The sequence below is a fragment of the Larimichthys crocea genome, chromosome VI (assembly GCF_000972845.2).
Source record: "Larimichthys crocea isolate SSNF chromosome VI, L_crocea_2.0, whole genome shotgun sequence".
NCBI lineage: Eukaryota > Metazoa > Chordata > Actinopteri > Sciaenidae > Larimichthys > Larimichthys crocea.
Genome location: NC_040016.1, coordinates 7,640,043 through 7,657,737, shown reverse-complemented (window position 1 = coordinate 7,657,737; position 17,695 = coordinate 7,640,043). Strand labels below are relative to the sequence as shown.

Genomic DNA, 17,695 nt, shown 5'->3' with positions numbered 1-17,695 from the left:
ATTTCATTACTGGTGATCTGTTTACTCAGGTCTAGACTGGCTTCAGCTAAATGTCAAACTGGGATTTGAGTGCATGCACAAAGTACATCTGAATACTAATTACATACTTGCCTTGGTAATCGTGTATAATTGTTACATGATGTCAAAATGTGAGGGAGATATTAATTACTATTCAGATTCACACTGTGAGAGCTGACATTGTTTCAGTTATAAAGCATACTGATTGTGAAGCTGCGATGGTGAGTGCGACATCTCAGCTCAAGCTGTTTGGAAAGTCAACATGCTGTTGCTGGTTTTGGCGACTACAATATGTGGTGTGAGATAATGGAACAATATGTACCGAAGAAGGTCAGCAACAAACTAGTAAAAGGAATCACTGGTTTGCCCTGGAAGCGTCTTTGCTAGTCTTTCAGACTTCATGTCCTTTGAGCTGCTCACATTTCGTCTCCTGCCCTCAGAGGCAATATGGAGCCTCTGCAGTGAATCCACTATCACTGTTTGAATGCCCGAGGGATTGCAAGCTACACATCTCTTTTTCTCTGACTTGATTACCTGCAATTGAAATGTGTGTGCTTAAGAAAGAGATAGAAGTGGAAGTGCAAGACTAAGAGAGTATATGGCTGCCTGATCAACTGATTCAGTGATCAACTGGCTGACTTGGCTCAATGACTTTGTGAGTCAAAACACAGCATGTGATGGCATATATATGAGGAGTATTAATATTCATGAGCCATACAGTCCAGCCCTTTTTCCTCAGTCTGCAAGCTGGGGAGTAAAGCTCTGACTCCAGTGCTTCATTAACTCCTCACAAGCAGAACCCCATTTGAATTTACACAGAAAAATTGTCAATGATTTGCATCCAAAGCAATATCCCCACACCCACTCATTCCCCACCCTACATTTATGCTTTGTGAGTTAGCCACATCCTCAAAGGCAATACAGTAAAATGGAAAACTAAACTTCAAAGAGAGTCAATCAATGGGCACAGAAGCCTATCATTTCAGCCAGAGAAAATCCATTGGGGTCCATTCATCAGGTCAGAATAGCCTGACCTTGCTGTGGCCACTGGGGCCTGAGGGACACAAATAGAGCTCACACAGATGGCCCCCTCCAACCCACCAATGCTTCAGATGAGCTGGTTGATTACCACAGTTGAGGCTGAGGTCTGCAGAGCTGCTGCTGAGTTTTCGTTAGGCTGAAACAGACCTCCTACTGCCTTCGCTGGCAAAATCACTTAAGACAAAAAAGCACTGTAACCCTCCCTGAACATCTCTTGCATTCTGATTACTACCTGCTGGGCATTTATATGTGTAACACATTATTACTGTATCACTTACCACCTAACTAAGGCAGAAAGTAAAAACCTTGAACTTTTAGCGTAAAGCTACTGAATCCATTAGCAGAACATGACGAGGTAAGCATGTTGATGAAATGATTAAAAAAGTACACCACCAATTTAACACCAAACTACTATAACATTGTTGGACTTTCAATTGCCTGATTAAAAAAACAGAACTAAAATAAATGCAGAGCTAAAGTTAGCATCTTCTTTATTCCAGACATTCCTCTTCCTTGTCAAAACCCAATTCTTGCATTTTCCATACTGCAACATGACCACCAACATTTCATTTTGGATTCATTCCAGGTCTGTTATGCTGGTAGCGGCTAATGTAGCTCCGAGCAATTAGCCTCAAGCAGAAATGAGAAGTGGGCTATCGAAGTCTTTCAAGCTTCACCCCTGCTGGTTTATTTAATTTCCTAATTTGTAGTCTTCCGCCTAGTTATATCACTTGGGGCAATTTACCAGACGTTGTGCAACTCTCACATGGATCTACAAGACTTTACACAACTTGGCAACGCTTGTGGATGAACTGGTGCTTTTGTTTAAAAGGAGACTATTGTAGTCAGACTTTGGAGATCACAGCATAAAAACCTCCAGGCCATCAGCTCTGATCACATCATTATAACACACCGAGGCGAGGTGTCTGACTTGCAGAGGTGCCAAGTAAACCCACACAGATAGCATCTCTATGCAAATACGCCACTGAAACTTGCAGGCCAACCTTGGTCTATTAGTACTATATGAAAAGCCCATTGCAATGTCAATGTGTCAGTAATTCAGTGTAATGTACTTGAGCTAAAGTATTCTCTGAATTCTGTGATCTCAACTCTACTATGCGAGTTTTTCTTTAGTCCTTACATCAGCTCTGTTCTACAAACACTGGGCTGAATTACTCTGGTAACCACTGGTAAATCATACAGCAGTAAAACTATGAAGTTTTGCCATCTTGTTCAAATGCTTGGCTTTAACCGCCCAATTGTGTACAACCTATAACCATATACATGCTGTAGAAATGACAAATTCCTGCCATTAAAGACAAACAGTCCATTCTGGCAAAGCTTGATAGAGAGCTCACTGGTTTCCATATAATAAAGTCATTGTCTATTAATTGACATTACACAATATGTCATTGAGATCACGTCTCATATACAGACATGGAATCAACACATACAAAATAAATGTATCCCTGCAGGTCTAGTCTGTGCACCTCCATATATAACTACATATTATTAATCCCTTGCAAATTGTATTTCCCCTGCATGTGTGACAAAAATAATACCAAAGTGCCTCCTATGGTATGCACTGTATTAGAGAGGAACAACTGCTGTGGATCTATATTTGTCGCAGAAGTCTCTGACAGAGGGCACAAACTCTTCCATCAGGCACCGTGACAGCCTGCCAACAGTTACCAGGGGTGAGGGACATTAGAGGCACCTTTCACCTGTGTGTAACAGCTAAAGAATATGATAAAAAGAGGGAGAAAACCAAGGAAGAAGGGAATTTCAATGCCAATAGTGACTCTGTGTCGAGGCCTCAGACTATCACTAATGCCAAACACTGATCTGATCTAGCTTTAAAGGGTGGCAGCAGGTTTATCAGGGAATTCCAGACATCTCTCTGCCCAGCAACACTTACCAGCTCCTCCTGGGGGAACCCCAGGGCAATATAGTCCCTCCAGCGAGTTCTGGGTCTTCCCTCGGGATGTCTGACTTCCTCACTCAATCTTTAAGGCTGAGCCCAGCCACCGTACAGCCACTTGTGTCCACAATCTCATTCTTTGAGATTTCTTACAGTGCTTTAACCGATCTGTCAGTTCTTTCTGAATTGCCTACAGGTATGCTGTGTGAGAAACACATTATTGAAGACATACATTTTTTAAAACTGGCCCCAGATATAATTTACTTTTTGTCATTTTCTTTTTTAAAACTTACTTAAAAAATACTCAAAGTGGGGGGGGGAATAGAACATTAGTTGGGTACCTCTATTTGCCAAAAATGGACTCTCAAGGACTTACATTGCCTTGTATGATTCCTCTATACAGGTTCATTGATAATGTGACTTATTGAAACTAAAATAGAGGATATATCAAGCTTTGGCTATTATTAGTATGATAATTTCATTGTTGGTTTTGGTCTTTTTATTGACTTTTCATAACAAGGAATGCAGGTGTAACTGATAACATTAATAATGGCTGAGTTGCATTCAAATGTACCGATAAGCCATGCTTTGCTAGTCATTGTGCTTTCTGTAATCATTCCTTCCCTCGCTTGATTTATGTAACTCATATTAACTTCAGATAAGCATCCATCACAAGCACATGAGAAATAAACAGAAGGATTATTACAGCAATAAAAACCTGTTGAGTGTTTATGCAGGCACCTGACCATTAATTTAGGACATACTTGAAAAATGGATCCACTAATTATCCATTAATTACACATTTTTTACTGTTATTACGTGTCAAAATATGTGGAAAAAAATTCTAAGAATATTTTCAGGCATGTTAAAACTCTTTTTTGGCACCGTCTCAGTGTGTGATTCCAGCAACTGTAGCAGATTAAACCTGAATAGGGAGGAAAATGACAGAAAGCTGAAGCCTTGTGTTACCTTTGAAAGTGAGGGAAGTTGAAATGGAGGGTGGGAGTGTGCTAGTGAGGGCTCTACTTCATCAGAGATACGAGGAATCCTTCCATCTTGTTTCCTGTGAGTCAGAGAGGATGGAAGGGTGGGGGAGAGAGAGACAAAAAGAGAGAGAGAGAGAGAGAGAGAGAGAGAGAGAGAGAGAGAGGTTATGGCTGTAGCCTAGAGCTCAGTTTCTCATTTAAACAATATGAGCACAGGAAAATGTCTGTAACACAAATGACTCACATCAAAGACAATCATTCAACTCTTACTGCAATGAGCAGGATGTTCTGGTTACGCCACTGTCCTGAGAACATTTCTATATTCTTGACTAATACATCTTTTCCGTCCTTTCCGTATAGCACACTTGTAGTTTTTACTCTCATACCAGCTAGGCTGAAGGCGAAGAGATCAGTGTGATTATTGTGAAACCGTGGAGATCAGCGGAGCTGCACAAAGGAAGAGGGAAGTGCAGAAACGAGGGAGTGGAGTGAAAATTGATACAAACGGAAGAAGAAAGGACCCTCGGCTTTCATCTCCTAACCCGCTGCCCTCGCCTGCCTTTCTGTGTTCCGCCCGGCATCTTCTCTTCTCTGTGTGATTAGAATGAATTACCAGTCTGACCATGATTCTGGTAACAGCATATTACTTAACACTTTGTCTCACACAACAGTCATTTGCTAGAACTGGCAGCCCGTCTGTGCATGCAACCTGTTCACAAACCCTGCAGCAAAGGGCATTTGCAAGCAACACTGCTTAGGAGCAAAAGAAACACAGAACAATAGCACAATGTGATTTCTTTGTGAGAAAGGACTGAGAATTGGAGGAGACTTGTTCACTCCCATATTCCCTCCATTCTGCCATCCTAGCACACACCATGGTGAATTAAAGGTGGAGAGACTGAAATGAGACAATTTACAGAGTGGTCTTTCTTCTGCAGACAGCCCATTACTATATATCGCAGCTCTGCCTATCTGAAACCGCCTTGCCGATTACAGCTGTGGAGAATCTATAAGTCTGAGTAAACAGAGCTACACTTTTATGACAACAGACTGCTGACCTGGAGTTGAGGTTAGGAAATCTATTTGTAACAAAGCAGCAGTACTGTTCTTTGTTACCTGTGATCTCCACTGAATCCTGTGAAATGACTGACTGAGGCTGCCGGATCTTTCCTGCAGCATCCCCAGCTTCTCTGAACTGACATTCCTCTAGAGAGTGAACTTTGTTACGTCTTTCATATAATGCAGCCGAAACACAATGAAAGAATTTCAATGCCAAATGCTGCTTTGAGTCAAGAATAAGGCATTAAAATCTACCTACAAAGAACAGGCTTACTGAGCTTGTTCAGTCACAAATCTGCCTATTGTAGACTGAGGTAACACCTTGTTTGACTGTCCCATGGGAACAGTTTGAGTAGCAAGGTCACATACCTCATCAGAAACACAGATTTCTGAAACATAGAGTTATTATTACACAAATTAACAAGGTGCTTTTGATTTATGTATACACATATAAAAGACTATCCCTCTAAAGGTGCCTGCCTGCTGCTTCATGCTGCCTGCCTCCCTTCATGCCTACCTATCCATAATTTAAGGCCAAGCACAAAGGTGCAAATCAATCATGATTGGGATGCCTCTATAGACAGAAAGATGAAGGCAGTCTGACACTTTCACTGCTGATGACATGCTTGGTGGCTTTCATCATGGAAGACGAATATATTTTTTGTGGTGTGTATGTGTGTGTGTGTGTGTGTGTGTGTGTGTGTGTGTGTGTGTGCCTGTTCCTGCCGTCACTGTATTAATTTACAAGGTAGATAACAGAAAATATCTGGTGAAGGGGTAAATGTTAAGTTTGACTCAGGGAAAGATTTCAAGCTGGCATATTCTGACGCACACTTTATCAAATACCACCATCATGACATATGACATGATGATACTGTATGATTTGGATGTATTAAGTTTCAAATCAAAGAGGAATATTCAGTAATTCATCATCTGCTGCTAGTGCACTGAGATGTCGTGATGCAGTGGATAAATTATTAGCCTGGAAAGTGCGTGAAAGAAAATACAAGCTGTACTGTACAGCATGAACTAGTGGTTCTTACTCAGGTTTATCTCTAAACTCACAAGGCTGTTAGTTCATGAATCTTGTCTGACAGAATCCTGGTACAAATCCTGTTGCATTATTCAATATATACCTACTCTGTCAGTGATGAAACACATTGCTCAAAGCTGAACAGTCACTTGTGATTTGATATCCATAAAGCATTTCTCCCCCATTTTCCTGTCATTTTGGAATCACCGGTCCCCGTAGCACTGTGGCCTAGGGGCATTTCTGATTGAAAATCAGCCATGATTCATGTCAATGTTGTCACTTACATTAAAAATGCAACTGATATCTACTGGACAAGCAAGAGTGTGTGCAATCAGAAAGCACTATTGTGTTAATCATCTTTTTGTATATTACACCAAAAGCAGAACTGAATACATCTCTTTTGGCAATGCACAATCCCAGACACAAACGGTTACCTGTGGGGTCCCTCAGGGGTCAGTCCTGGGCCCTATCCTCTTCAATTTATACATGCTCCCACTTGGCCGTGTTATCAATCGCCATGGAATTTCCTTCCACTGTTATGCAGACGACACACAGCTCTACATCAAAACTGGCATACACCCCTCCCCAAATTCTCCATCGTCACCATCAGTATCAGCTGCCCTGCCGTCACTCACAGCTTGTCTGGAGGAGATAAAGGTGCGGATGAATCTCAACTTTCTTCATCTCAACAATTCTAAAACAGAGGCTATTATTGTGGGCACCCCTAACCAGATTCAGGCATCTTCCATAACCAGCCTCACCCTCTCTGGTCATGACACCCCCCTCTCTTCATCAATAATCAATCTTGGCGTTAGATTTGACCCCCACCTCACCTTTGAAAATCATATCAAACACCTCTGTAAGATCTCCTTCTACCACCTCAGAAATATTGCCAAGCTTCTGCCAAATCTCACCTTACCAGACTGTGAAAAACTAGTCCACGCCTTTGTCTCCTCCAGACTTGATTATTGCAACATACTTCTCATTGGGACCCACAGTAAACACCTTTAGCAGTTACAACAAGTCCAGAACAGCGCTAATAGGATCCTGATGAGAGTACGAAAATCAGAACACATCACCCCATCCTTCACTCACTGCACTGGCTCCCCATCTCCGCTAGAGTTCAGTATAAAATCTCTCTCCTCACCCATCAGTGCATCTATGGCAACGCACCCATCTACCTCAAAGAACTGCTCATCCCACAAACCCCTACACGATCCCTCCGCTCCAAAAACTCTAACAATCTCTTCTGCCCGAGGACCAAGCTCAGCACCATGGGCGACAGAGCCTTCTGTGCCGCTGCACCCCGCCTATGGAATGCCCTTCCTGACCATCTGAGGGCATCACAGACCCTTGAAAGTTTTAAAAAAGGACTTAAAACTTTCCTTTTTTCCTCATCCTATCGTTTTTAATGCGATTTTTTAGTACTTGTTGCTTTGTGTGCGTATATTATGTGTGTGTATTGTAGCACTTTGAGATTTGCTTCAAATGTAAAGTGCATTATAAATTAAATGTATTATTATTATTATTTTTATTATATATATATGACCAACTACTTTATTAAGTTGAATTAAAAACTGATTGCTAACTAATGAGCTTTGGAACTGGTGACAGGCTCAGGTCAATCCTGCAGCCAGGTGGCCGGGTCACAGGGGAGGGATGATTGGCATGCTGGAGGCACATCCCAAGCAACACGAATCTAGCCAGTTTTTACAAGGAGTTAGGCTGTTGCCACTTGCCAAGCTGCTCACACATGATGCTAGGTGAAAGGTTCATTCTTCAGTCATATCTGATTAACTACTAGCAATCCTGTGGATGCAGAGAGCTAAAATAGAAACAGTGAGAAGCAAAGAGTTGTATCACCGCGTGTGACTTTTTTTTTCAAAATGTTGCTCCTGCCAGTGTTAATGAAAGATCCTTGATCATCTGCTTTTATGGGCCGAGTGTGCAATCACTGCCACATGCCGTTGTTTTGGGCTTCATGTTGGAGGTACTAGCATGTCTTGCTCTGTGGTAGACAAAGCTCATTTTTGTTTTTCTCCCCATACTGTGGTTGATTTTTGGCTCCAGCTGCAGTTGTATAAATGTGTCACCCAGCAACATTATCTATCCCCATTCCCCTCCCCATATTTATCTACATTTGAGAAACAAACAAAAAACTTACATTCAACACTGAATGAATGTTGGTGTTAAGAGAAAATTTATAGGTACTCATGAAACATCTTAAAGAAAAATGCAGTTTTCAAAAGACTGATCAGCGTAGTTTTTAAATGTGTCCAAACATATCATGTGACCCGTAGATATAGACAGTATATATAAATAAAAATATATATGTAATCTTTTTCATTTCATGGCCTCTGCAAGTATTGGCAAAGCGATTATTTTTAGTTCAGCTGAATATATGCAGTATGTTTTTTTTCACAGGATTTTTTTTTTTTTTACCAGTTCTCATCATGCTGCTAATCAATAGTTGCTCAAAATAACACAAGAGCTCTCATGAAGCTCGAGAGCAACCAGTTCACCAGCAACAAATACATATTGCTATGTATGTCAGCATATCAGTGAGCGAAACTCTAAAATAACTGCCCTTTGCTTGCTGGATTATGATGCTCTTTGTGATAGGATCGTGTCTCTGTGTTAATTTCTGGTATAAGAATGTCTCTAAAATAGACACAAAGCTTTCTGAAAATAAATCCACTCATGAATCTTATGTGTTGCCAGCAGCTGCCTCCATAGACTGCTGGGTCATGAGCTCTGATAAGAATTCTGGCTTTCTGTAGTCCGATGACGATTCGGGCTGAGCGACACCTGCAAATACAAATGAACTGGGCAACACTGAACGCTCTGCAAACTGAATTTATAGAATAGGATAGTTCTCTTACTCGTCAAGGGTCAAGGTCAAGGTCAGTCAGAAACAGCAAAACAAGTGAGCCATTATTTTACATGTTGCAGGTCAATGTATCAACAATTTGCTGTCCCATAAAATATGCATTTCCTCTGGAGGTAGGAGCTATAACCTTTGGACTAAATGAATCACTTCATAACCCATAAAGCACCTTGTTTGATTTGCTGACAAGACTTGTTAAACTAGTAAAATACTTGAAAAAAACAAAACAGCGACAGATGAGTTCTGCCATATGGACAATTCATGCTCAGTAATTACAGATTATCTTCAGCACGCTGTTAGCTACAGCAAAAATAGAAAAAAAATAATTATTTTAAGTGGCTGATGTATTGTGTTTCTACCATCCACTACCTCATGATAGTCTTGAAGAGTGATCTTTAAAGATAGGCTGACTGTAATGTACAGTTTGGAGACGATAATTGCATTGACTTTGCACCACACAAGTTAGTGTTAGATCATTTGTTGTGGTTTGCACCACAAAGTATAAGCAGAGTAACTGCAGTCAGCTGAAAATCAGGCCAACCAGCAGCATGTTCCAGAGTGATATTCATCACTGCAGCATAAAAAATAACATCTTTAGAGGGCTGCAAAAAAATGGTTTTCCAGTCAAAATGAACTGAAACTGAAAGAGAAAAAGGATATAATAAAAGATAATAATAAAAAAGTGTAAGGGCAGCCTAAAGGCTCATCAGCAAAAATCTATAATGGCTCTTAAATAAATTAATAAATAAATACTGTTGACCCCAGGCTACATACTGGCTGAACATGACTGCAGCATGTATGCCAACTCAACAGATGCATTGGCAGACAAAAGATAGCCACAGGCCATGCAGGAAAAGTCAGATATCACTGGATTGAATGCCGCTATGTTGCACTAAACTTATCTATTAATTGTTGTGCATACTTCTTTGCAGAAACCAAATACTCTTGAGCACACAAATCATCGTCCTTCAGCAAGAAGACCATGAGGCATCTTGCATTAATAAAGATATCAGAAGTGCTATCCATTGCTACTACAAACCTTAAAGATATCTGATGGGTAATAGCATCATTTTGATCCAGCTACTCATTCTGTTAAACTCAACTAATGACAGTAAGTTAGAAATCAGTTAGGGATTCGGTAATTATAGATCTGACAACATGAAACAGTGATTTACAGATAAGATACTTCCGACTCCCCCTCATTTTACAAAACAACAAAAGCAGCAGCAGATAGTAAGCAGCTGGTAAATCAGTCTGTGACTACAAACTGCCAGTCAGTCAGCGACAATACTTTTCTGTCAAGGTTAATCTGAAGACTTTGAAGAGATACGTCTTAGTCTGTCAACATGATTGCAGCCTGTTGGCTCTAACTGCGGTTCAAAAGACAAGCTGAAAAGAAGAAATGATTGGCCTTTTGTAACTGGTACTCTGCCAACTCTGTGACTCTTTTTCCTGCTTGGCTTACACCCAATTTACTGGGTGTGAAACTGTAACTGTTCTTTGCTAATACTATAAAGTGTGATTATCATCATCATCATCATCATCATCATCATCATCATCATCATCATCATCATGATTATCATCATCAACATCATGATTATCATCATTATCATTCAGTTCCTCTCTTGATGTCACAGAAAAGACAAATCCTGTTACTCCATTGAGATTGAACTGGTGACCAGCACAAACTTTGCAGACGTTCTGGCATGCTTCCTTCATCATAATTGTTGACGTCACTGAAGCTCGACTGAATGTAAACTCAGAGCAATATGACACAGTTATTTTCCATTTCCATCTTGTCTGGAGGAGCTCCAGGTTTTTGCCTTACAATGGCATTTTCGATTTAATTCCTTTTCTGGGGGTTGAATCATATTTTTGCTCTACGAGTAATATCTTGCTTGGCTGCATCTTTTCTTCCTTCCTACCAGCACCACACAGACATGCGCACACACAGTCCAAGAAAGACAAGCACACATGAACCCCTAAGCTTTTCAGGTCCACTTAGTAGAGAGCAACTAATCTAATCAAGTACAGCAGCTAATGCACAATAAAAGCAGACTCATTTACTCAAGATGCCAGTCAGCCGCTTCCTGGGTGAACAAGACGGAAAAGGAGAGGGGCGCAGAGAGAAAGTTCAGAGTCTAGAGTGTGAAAGCATGAAGAGATGAAGATGGATCAGCTGAAGATGGACACAAACAACAAGCAGACTCTCCTTTAGCATACATGCCCATGTCTCTCTTATCTGTCTATCTTGGATTGACCTGTGCTCCTATCTTTCAGCAGTTTCTCAATCTCTACAATCGCACTGCACTCCATCACTTTTATCTAAGCTTACCTCTCTGTAGTGCTGCCTCACTTGCTCCTCAACAACTTGGTGCTCCTCTGCGTATCGCTCCCTTCCTGTGTCTGACTCAGTCTCTCTCTCTCCTCCAACACCTGCTGTCGGAGATCAGCCTCCCTCCTGTCAGATGATGCTGAGAGCAGCCCTCCCTCTATCCTCCCTTCCCGTCCAATCTTCCCTGTCCTCCTCTCTTCCCCTTCCTCACATTCATGCATGCGTTGAACTGACTGAACTGTTTTATTCCAAGACAAGCACAAGCGCTCTTTTCTTTCTATCTGCTGCTCTTCCTGCCGATGTCTCCCCTTTGTTCGTGCTCCATCTCCACCTCCAGTCTTTTCTCTTGATCTGTCTATGACAGCGAGCTGCCCATCCAAGCTGTGGGTGTTGCTCTGCTAAGCATTTGCCTCAGTGGATCTGCTTGTTAATGATACATTCTGTTCATTCAATGAGATAAAATGCTGTGACCGGATGTAAGCTTGAAAGGAAAGTTTCCATAAAAGGGACATTATCTCATCTGGAAGGCGACATCAAATCTCTCTGTCCTATTATCTGCCTCGCTCTGACAGCTTGTTTCAACATTATAAAACCCCTTCTGGAGAAATTAGCCTAACCATCCCATTGTCCATTTGACACATTAGTGGTAGGCAGTTAGCGGAAAAGCTCCCAAATGCTGCAGATTTTGAAGCACGCTCACACGTAATGGAGAAAATCACTTGCTCAGCCCACAGGGGGATAAGCACAGGTCAGTGTTGTCCATTGTAGTAGGCTACTGAGTAATCACATTTCTAATCGTCATGCATAAGACAGTACAAAACATTAGCAAACATTACACACACTGTCACAACAAAGTGCCATTGCATAGAAGGTAAGGTAATTTCATTGGGTTTCCACCTCTCTGCACCAAACAAAGCACAGCATCTACAAATACCGTTTAAATCACTTTATCATCTAAATGGGAGCAACTCACACATAGGCATACTACTGTAAGTCCACAAAAGCGAGTTTACAATTGTTCCAAGGAACAATCTCACAAATAAAGTCCTCCATGCAGGTGGAAACAAAAGCAAAAAAAAAAAAAAAGATCTATATATAACAAATGAGACATCACATTACCAAACAGGTTCCACCTTTCGAAAAACAGTATCAGACAAGCTCACTCTCCAGAATCTTATGCGCATCATGCCTCCTCCTGCGTCTTTGCTTTGAAGCATCGCCTCTGAAAACAGATTTAGCTGCTGGCTTGGGTTACAGTTATAGTTCTACTGAGCATACCAAGCTGCAGAAAATGTTATGGTAGCAGTGCCAATCGATAAGCCGGGCTGCAGGCCCTGAAACAAACCTATAAGAGGATGTGAGCCAAGCCTTTTGGCTTTAGCTTGTCCACACCCTCATGTGTGTATAATGTTACAGGTAGCCCAGAGCTAGCACACACATAGAAACCTGTATACCACAATGAATAGAACTCACAAAGCCTGTTTTCTTTTTATTTACTGCTCAGAAGGTTCTGGGTTATAATGGCTAGCCTACATTGTGGTTTTCCAGTAGATGTACCAGGTAAGCTGCTCCACCACTCACCTGGGGAAGATAGTGTTACCCCAGGGAGGGCAGGAATTACCTGGACAAAGTGCAGGCAGGCAGAGTAGCAGCATGAAGCCTGCAGGTTAAATATATTCAGCACCTTTTTCCACCTGTTTCAAGCCAAAGATGAAAGAGGATCTTTGCTAAAGGGGAACTTAATGGGAGTCAAATCAGGTCAGGGAGAGGTCGATCCAAGAAATTATTAGAATTTTATTCCAAGTGAATTCATAAGAATTCAGAGTTGTCTAGTCAATCAAGTGGTGTGCCTTTGCAAGAGCTATTGTATGTGGGTCACACTGAGACTCTTCTGACTCTTTTTCCCCCTATTTCTCATTTCGTTAGTTTCATCCCCCTCTCCATCTCTGTCTCTCTTTGTGACTGTCACTGGACTGGAGTGACTGGAGTGCTTGCCACTCTGTTCACAATTCTCTCCTGAGGCAGCTCAGACTAAATTTAACATTTACACGCCCCCAAACTACAGACAATAATCATAGTGAAAGAATCAGTAACACTTGAATTTTATTTTATTTTATGCTTGTGACACCCATAAAATACACAAGGACAACAAGATATGCTCAAGCCCCCCGCTTGAAACTGTAGCTTAGCTCAAGTCTCACCGCCTTATACTGAGATTTCTTTTCTCTGTCTCTATCACAAACAAGAACTTTTTACTATTTACAGAAGCCTGAGTGATGTTATGTGAACTCTAGTGACACCTAGGGTATAGCACAAACCTGTCTCTGCACTTACTCAGCCAGCTGCAGTTCAAAAGTTAAAACTGTCTGTCAATAGTCTTTTAAAAATATAAATGCTCCTCTGCCAAAGGTCTTGAAGCTCTGTGGATGGATGAAACTTTTATGAGTGCAAAGAGCAAAAAAAGGCACCTGTTGTATTACTTCGGAGATATCTACACCTTAGTTCGCTAAGTTAGAGGCAGTAGAAAAAGATTTTTGATTTTAACTCCCCCTGCTGTCAATGTTTCTAACTTTGTGGGTTAATAAGTAAGGAGTAATTACAAGCTGCGGGAAGTTGTTTTGACTGTTGTTCACAAGTCCTGGATTGTCTTTAAAGGGTCAGTGCAAAGGCTAAAAGAATCAAAGATAAAAATGTTCATGTGTCGTTCAACAACTCTACTACGGTTAGGTTGAAAGGAAATGCCATCAGGCTCATACATGAGCAATGTAGACTGTGTGCAGACTTGTGTAGATGAATACAACAAACAACCAAAGCTGCAGTCAGAAAGAGTAGTTTTTGAGATGCAATGGATAAATATTGACAGTGCGGCAAGTGCTGTTGCACTGGAGCTCCTGTAGGGAGGATAGGCCCTCCAACAATCTGTTTGAACACAGGCGTATTTTTGAGGTCTGTTGTCCACCAAAGAAAGGAGTAAGCCCCAAGAGATATTCAACATCTTCAGCATCAGCGTCAAAATATCAGTCAGGCCTGACTACGTAGCTAATCTCTTTGGGTGAGGCTGTGTTTTGTTTTGGACACTGTTTTGCAGATGAACTGTTTAGGTAACCAAATTTTATAACACAAGATCTGGCACATCTCCTCACAGACAGCCCTGGCTTTTTATTTTTTTGGTAGGACGGGGGACTGCTAATAACTGCGTTGGACAAACTAAACACAGAGTCTTTCACATTATTTGCATATTTCACAGCCACTGTAATTTCTCCTTCAGGCTGGCAAGGACACCGCTGGATACCACTAAATCCTACACACTAGACCTATAACATGATACATATAATGCATTTTGGTAAGTGATAATGTAAATATAGCTTTGCTTTGTTTACAAGAAAGAAAAGTGGGCTCCTTCAGACTAATGAATGACTTCTTATCAAAAATGTAACTTACATGTGTAGCCCTGGGCCACAGGACTCGGGCATGGCCCTCATCCTTCTCACTGTTTGAAAGGAAGTAGATCTTCAACACAGTGTTGTCAGCACTCACAGAACCCCACTGGCTCTCATAATTACCCTGTGTTTGGGTGGCCCTCTCTATTGATTTTGGCAGACATAAACCTGGACCCAAACTGAGTGTGAAACCACAGGAGTGTCAGTGGAGTACGTAGCATATGGGAGACTGGCTGCACTCAGGTGTCACTCAGGTGTCCTGTGCGTTTATTTGTGTTTAATTTATGTGGATTCATGAAGTCAAGACTCACATTTATGTTCATTTTCCATGAAATAAACAAAATTAATTAAATAAGATTTTTTAAAAAGTGCCATTATATAATCCCTACATGGCCTTGACCTGATCCCAGCATGCACTGGGCAGGGTACACCCTGAACAATTTAGCAGTTACACAGGCTTGTACATTAACTCAAACAAAATCAGATACACACCATGGGATATGGTTTAGAAAGCATGTTTCTATAAAGCACAGCTACATTAAACTGCACTAAAAATTATCACAAAGAATAACATGGGTAAATTTTGACAGAATTTGAGAGAAAGAATAATAATTGGGTGCTAAACTTAGCCTGCTGGCTGTACTATAGAGGAACTTGATGGAAGAAAAACTAAGAACTGCCTAGTTAGTTTTCTTCCGAATAATACTAGCTCCAGGGAACACTAAAGTACACTTACATACTCAGTCAATTTAACGACACACAAACAAGTAACACAAGCAGCATTTTATTTCCCTAAAATGTAATTCCATTATTCAGCAGCTACTGAATGAGGAGCACAGAGGAGATAAAAACACAGGTGACCCCAAGCATAACCTGAAGATATAGAATAAAACGGTACTAATGAAGAATAATTGTTAATAATAAGAAATGTTGGAATATGGTCAAACCAGTATACACTGTAGACAGGTTGTATGGTTTACAGCTTTGACACAGTGAAGTGTGATCATGGCTTTGTGGGAAATCAACAAAAAGTGAAACCATTTTCCACTTTTGACAACAAGTGTAAGCCAACTGTAACTGTCATTTAAAAATAATAATAATTAGTAACATGTAATTACAGTCCTTGACTGCATATGTCATCATACAAATGTCGTTCGTCTATACTACTGTAAGTGGGGAGGCTAACGAAACACAACTGTGGGAAATATATAATATATGTTGATGCTTATGTGTGTGCTGTAATGTTATAATGATTAGTGTTCTAATCATTTGTATCTAAATGGAGAGTTGGAAAAAACATATTTTAATATGCAGTAATATGTTTCAAAACAGCAACAATGCCTCTGTTACAGTGTCTTATACAAATATGATAATCAATCGATAATCGATACGATTAAAAGTGTAGCAAGACGGTGGACAGTACTTCAAAAAGATCGACATCTATGGCTCATTTCTCATCTACCATTACAGCTGCCGTCTCGCATGTATTTCCCTGAACAGGTGGAGTGAATAACAGGCAAACTCCATCTGTTAAAATAACCTAACACCTCTGCACACAGGGGTCTCTTTATTGCCCAGTTTTGATGCAACCAAAGTAGCACGCAGTCAGTCTATCAACTTAAAAAAAAAGCTCTGTGAAGCATTCACAGAGACACAAGCTGGGTGAAATGAGTGTTGTTGGTCCACCTCGAATGTTTGGAGTTCAAAAGCTAGAGAAACAATGTCATGAAAAGATTTTAGTCTGTTTTATTGTAGTCGTTTCAGACACTGGGATATTACTTCCCTACTGAACCTAAAACATACAGATTGACACTGACAACATTTTCTAATCAAACTGAAGAACTTTTTAAAAGCCAATCAAAAGGTGGTGGGGAGTAGAGGAGTGAGTATAGGTACGTCCAAATAAATCATCAGATCATCAGATCTGATGGGCATCAGATCAGATCAGATCTACTTTCAAAGGTGATCACTCACTCTGAGCGCAAGCTTTGAACATTTATTTGATAATTTGCAGATTGGACTGACATTTCGTGATGTGAGAAAAACAATAAGTAATAGTGAGGTGGTGAGAGCAGGATCATGGGACTTAGGTTGCCTGAATGAAAGCCAGTCATGCTAATTCTGGGCAAAGGCTATGGTTCTTAATTGATATCATCAGTAGAATCCACTTCAATTGGCGTAGATGATGAAGAGAAGGGTGAAATCAGAAGAGCCTGATATTCCAAACTTGCTGAATGGGGGTTTGGCATCCATTAAGATAGTTACACAGCTTCAGTTGAGTAGTGTGGGTTGTTTTCATTGCACACCGGTGCCGATTGCTAATATTGAGGCCTCGGATATCCTGGCAGTAGGGTTATAACTTGTACTGCCAGGCCAAGGCAGTCCAGGAACAGTTCAGTAAACATAACAATGGATTCAGTTTGATGCAGTAGCCTGCTCAGCATCAGATCTCAGTCCAATTGCGTGAGAGATTCCATTCGGGCTGTTTGGGAGACAAAATGAGCTGCAGTGCAATATTAGGAAAGCACACACAATATTTAATTCATATGTTACCTATGTTTTCCTTCAATAATGTAAATGCAAACAGTTGTTCCTATGAGCCACAAGCCCTGGCTCAGCATATGAGCCTTGATTTCCCCATTGAGCTACGGTTGGCTTCTCTCCTTTCCTGTTTGCGTTCTCCTCAAGACACTAACTCCTATATTAGGAGGGAGAGCGGCCATTAACGGCAGTCTGAAGAGGCACAGATGCCCAATTAGAGGGCTCTTTCCCTCACTCTTTCTCATCGTTCACCACTGAAGACCACTTCATTATCATGGAACTCCTTATGCCAGTCAAATGGTTGCTCAGTCACATGGCCCTGGAGCTGCTCAGAGTAGATGGCTGTAAAGCAACAGACACACCTCCAATTGTGCACATACATAATTTGTGACATTATCTTAAAAAGGAGCCCCTTGAGGTGTGTCCATTACTTA

The 17,695-nt window shown here is 41.0% G+C and overlaps 1 protein-coding gene across 10 annotated transcripts in view; it reads right to left on the bottom strand.

Moving 5' to 3' along the window:
* Positions 1 to 17,695, bottom strand: part of rap1gapb (RAP1 GTPase activating protein b) — a 92,749-nt gene that overhangs the window by 23,912 nt on the left and 51,142 nt on the right. For 8 of the 10 annotated variants that reach the window (XM_027279616.1, XM_027279618.1, XM_027279617.1 and 5 more), the window contains one exon: positions 3,950 to 4,043. Coding sequence is in view for 6 of the 10 variants with exons in the window: in XM_027279611.1 (XP_027135412.1) it covers positions 3,950 to 4,043 (94 nt within the window). In the remaining 4 variants the exon portion in view is untranslated. Of the gene's footprint in view, positions 1 to 3,949; positions 4,044 to 11,280; positions 11,668 to 12,399; positions 12,473 to 17,695 lie in introns of those variants that run through there. The other 2 variants (XM_019272672.2, XM_027279619.1) reach the window with 2 other exon arrangements.